General features: G+C 44.6%; 1 protein-coding gene across 1 annotated transcript in view; it reads right to left on the bottom strand.

Annotated features, from left to right (window-relative positions):
- HORMAD2 (HORMA domain containing 2) overlaps window positions 1–3,679 on the bottom strand; it is a 21,587-nt gene extending 17,908 nt beyond the window's left edge. The window contains exons 1-4 of the mRNA XM_031062462.1: window positions 3,635–3,679; window positions 2,725–2,869; window positions 1,092–1,155; window positions 77–113 (exon numbers count right to left, since the gene is read on the bottom strand). Of these exons, the coding sequence (XP_030918322.1) occupies window positions 77–113; window positions 1,092–1,155; window positions 2,725–2,869; window positions 3,635–3,679 (291 nt within the window). The remainder of the gene's footprint in view (window positions 1–76; window positions 114–1,091; window positions 1,156–2,724; window positions 2,870–3,634) is intronic.
- Between the last annotated feature and the right edge of the window lie 265 nt (window positions 3,680–3,944).

Below are 3,944 nucleotides of genomic sequence, written 5' to 3'. Positions count from 1 at the left end.
AGGAATGGAAGGAAAATTTTGTGCTTACTTTATGAAGAAATAGGACACTCTAATAAAAAGTGAAAAAAACACTCACATACTGCTTCTCCAAAGCATCAAAACAACCTTGAATCCTGCCAAGGAAAAAAAAACACATGTTAATACTAACCAGCAATATTTATCTCCTGATCTGTAAACATACTCATTAGATGTGGGTTAAAGTGCATTTTTTTTTTCTGGAATTAGGTCAATATAACCAACAACATTTGGGACTTGTGAAGTCCTTTTCAGGTCAGTCCCAAAGGCAGCATTTTCCTTTCTGCATCTGTGCACTGTTTATACTTCTGGGGCATTATCCTGTCAGCCCAGAGCCTGCTTAAATCCTGACCAAGACAAGGATTGGAGGCCAAAGCCTGGCTCTGAGTGTGTCCCTGCTCAGTGCTCTGTTCCAGCTCCCCAGCCAGAGCTTTGATGGCTCTTTTCCCATCAGCCTTGTACAGAGTTCGGCTCAATCTGAACATGTCTGGTCTTGTAAATCTGTTATCTGATGCAGAGTTTACCGCAATGGATTTTCTCAAAGTAGTAAATATTGTTTGAAGCATCAGTGGCCAGATATTTACTCTTGGAGTCAAAGGATGTGCAGCAAGGTATCTCCCTAGCACATCAGGGACAGTTTTTCTGCTTGTTGGGAACATGCCAACTGTGAAATACATCCTGAAGAAAACTGTGGGGTTCTTAGAGAGGGAGATAAAATATTGTACATACTGAAAAACAAGCGCAAGAATCCCTATCAAAGTGAAACTAGAAAAAATTAAACCCAACAGAAAGGATCTCATGACAGTCTTTACCCTCTCTCTGCACCTCTGCTGCCACATGTGCTCTGGGGCCTGACCATGACCTCACTGCAGCCAACACTTCCACAGACCTTGAACTCACATGATCTCAGTCACTAATTCTGTCCTGCTTACACAGGGGCCAAGCACCCCCAGCTGCAGTGGGAGCTCCCCTGGCACCAGGGCACAATGTTTTCCAGTTCAGGAAGAAGAAGAATGCAGGGGCAGATGTCTCCTACTCAGCACAATCTTGTCTTGGTTTCACTGTTACTCACTTACCACTTGACTATCTGCAATGATCCCAGACAGCTTTTATCTTCTCGGAGAATTTTTAGACAGAGGTCTGCAAAACGAGATTTAGCACATAGTTACAATCCTTATCACAGTTCTTGGGCAAACACTGAAACTAAGCCAGTCCATCCTCCCTTTTTTGGATAAAAGCTTTATCTGAAGGTCCTTCCTGAGCGGAAATGTTGGGTTTCCACCAAGTCCCAGGTGGGCTGACACAAGCTTATTGCTGGGTTTGCAAATGTCAGAGCTATCCTCAGAAGCTCTGGGCTCTCCCAGAAGAAGGGATGGAGTTATAGCTTTATTACACCAGCAGCTTCATCCTCTCCTCTCTCTTCTTCTCCACTCCATCCTTGACCACCCCTTAACACCTTCCCTTCTGCATTCAGACTTCACCAACATCCATGAGAAGTGATGTCCCAAGGACTGTGCTCAGAATCAACTTTCTGTGAAGTTTTTCCACACAGCTCCTTCTACCTGTGCTTCCAGGCATTCAGAATGGCAAAAGGCACACCTGTCCTACAGGTGAAAAGGGCCATTAATAACACCTTGGGATTCAACCAAGGGGCCCTTGAAGATGTGAGCAGGCCAGGTGTTAACACCTCTCATCAAAGAGGCACTAGACAGACCTGACATTTGACCAGTGGCTTTTCAGGGTTAGGGGGTCAAGAACCAACTTGGGATTTCTGTGCCCTCAACTAAATCTGCAAAGTACATGTGAACATGTTTCAGGGCAACTAATGCCATAAGGGACAACACAGAAATGGACTGGAATGCATGGGGACATTTCACACCTTGAATGATCATAAAGATGTTCATGAATCAAAGCATCACTAATTCTTGGAATTGTGTGACAAGAGCTTGGCTCTGAAAGTTCTTTTTTTTCCCTAAAAAGTTCTGATTCCCAAAGCACATATGAGATAGTTTTCATGGAAATAAACCCCAAATCCCAACAATGAAACTGTTTTACACTGAAGGAGGGATGATGTAGATTAGATGTAAGTCAGGTTTTTATAATGAGGGTGGTAAAACACTGGCACAGGTTGCCCACAGAGAAGGTGGATGCTCCATTCCTGGAAATATTCAAGGTCAGGTTGGATGGGGCTTGGAGCAACCTGGTCTACTGGAAGATGTCCCTGCCCATGGCAGAGGGTTGGACTTGATGGTCTTTAAAAAGTCCCATCCAACCCAAACCATTCCACAATTCTATGAAAATGGACAAATCTAATTTCAGCCTCCCAATGAAAATTTGAAATGTGAACCTCATGGGTTCAAAGATCCAAAAGAAAATGAAACATTCCAGTAAGAGTAAATTTTTAAAACTTTCTGTGTTTTAAGTCACTCTTCTGGCTCTGAGACCTGATTCATGGGGCTGGCAATGCCAAGGAATAACTCTAAACCAAGTGGAATACTGACAGAGAAGCCAGGAGCTCAGGGTTGTCTTCCATGCTCTCTGTCAGAAATTCTGTCTGCACCCAGACTTGAGAAGATTTGAGAATCTGTAGCCAACCCCCACCCAAAGCGAAGTCACCCACATGTGCAGCCAGAAGATAACACATAAGGCAGATTATAGATAAAATGCAGTGAGTAGAAAGAAGCCCTCAGCACAAAGTGCAGGTGTTACCATCCAGATAACGAGTGCCATAGGAGCTCTCTGGGAACAGCCCCCTCATGTAGGTTATGCAGGACACAGAGATGGCCAGGAGCCTTTTCACCAGCACCAGGGACTGCTGCTCTGTGGTGATGCTCTCAGGGAACAGCACTGCCTCCTGGAAAAGCACGGCAAGGCCAGAAATAGCACCTTCTTAAGTGTAACACAGATTATATTTAGAAACAAGTCTCAGCAGGTGGGAAGAGGGTAACTTAGAAATGTAACGTGAAATTTTAAGGTTTCTCTGGTGTTTAAGCTAGGCAGGGAAGACTCGTGTGTGAGGTGGGTGGATTAAATGATTTAAGGGCAGAGATCAATAGATCTGACATCATTACCCAGATGCAGAGTGCACCGGTTGGATGTGCCCTCCCCTTTATCACATTCCCACCCCCTCCACTGCACCAATGCTGGCACCTAACAGACAGCCACCCCTCAGAAGAGGTGTGCAGTTTTAATTGTGGAGTCACACAAGCCCAGGGCTGGTGTGGCAGCCACTGCTGTACCAAAGGCTGCTGGTTTGAGCTCTGACAGCAGCCTGAGTTGCCAACAGAGTGATTTTAACTCAAGCTGTAAAACAGCACCTGGAGCTACAGTAAATACACACTGCGTGATGCCAACATGAACAATGCAGTGGACACTGCACTAAATTTAGTTCTTCTATTACTTTATTGCTGTTCTTCCTGCTAATAAAGCTCTGTGCACACCTAATGAGCCTACATTTATTGAGTCAAATCATGTCAGAGCCCCACACTGCCTCTCACTGAATTGGAATGAATCCAGCTAAGAGCAGTGCAGACAACAGAAGGGTTTCCTGCCTCCGCAGGCACAGGCGTACCAAACCGAGAGCTAAGATTGTCTGCACCACCATATTTTAATTTTTTACCTTAGAGGGCTTTTTCTTTTGCTTGAGTAGCTGCTGAGCAGCCATCCTGTGTTTCAAAGACCTGCCTTCCACTTGTAACTAAACCCTGAAAAATAAGGAAGGCATGAGACACGTAGAAAGCACAGTTACTGCTATTTCTTATCTATATTAAAGTAAGAATGAAATTCCTCAGAGTTTGAAAGCCAATTGCCAGGAAGGACAGGTAAAGCAAAGTAAACCAAGGGTACTCCATGGCACTGAGCCTGCAGAGCATGAAAACTCCTGCACACTGGTAAACAATCAATAGTATTTGAAATTCAGGGCCACAAGT

This window comes from Geospiza fortis, unplaced genomic scaffold (assembly GCF_000277835.1).
Source record: "Geospiza fortis unplaced genomic scaffold, GeoFor_1.0 scaffold224, whole genome shotgun sequence".
Lineage (NCBI taxonomy): Eukaryota > Metazoa > Chordata > Aves > Passeriformes > Thraupidae > Geospiza > Geospiza fortis.
This window is presented reverse-complemented; position numbering and strand designations above follow the sequence as displayed.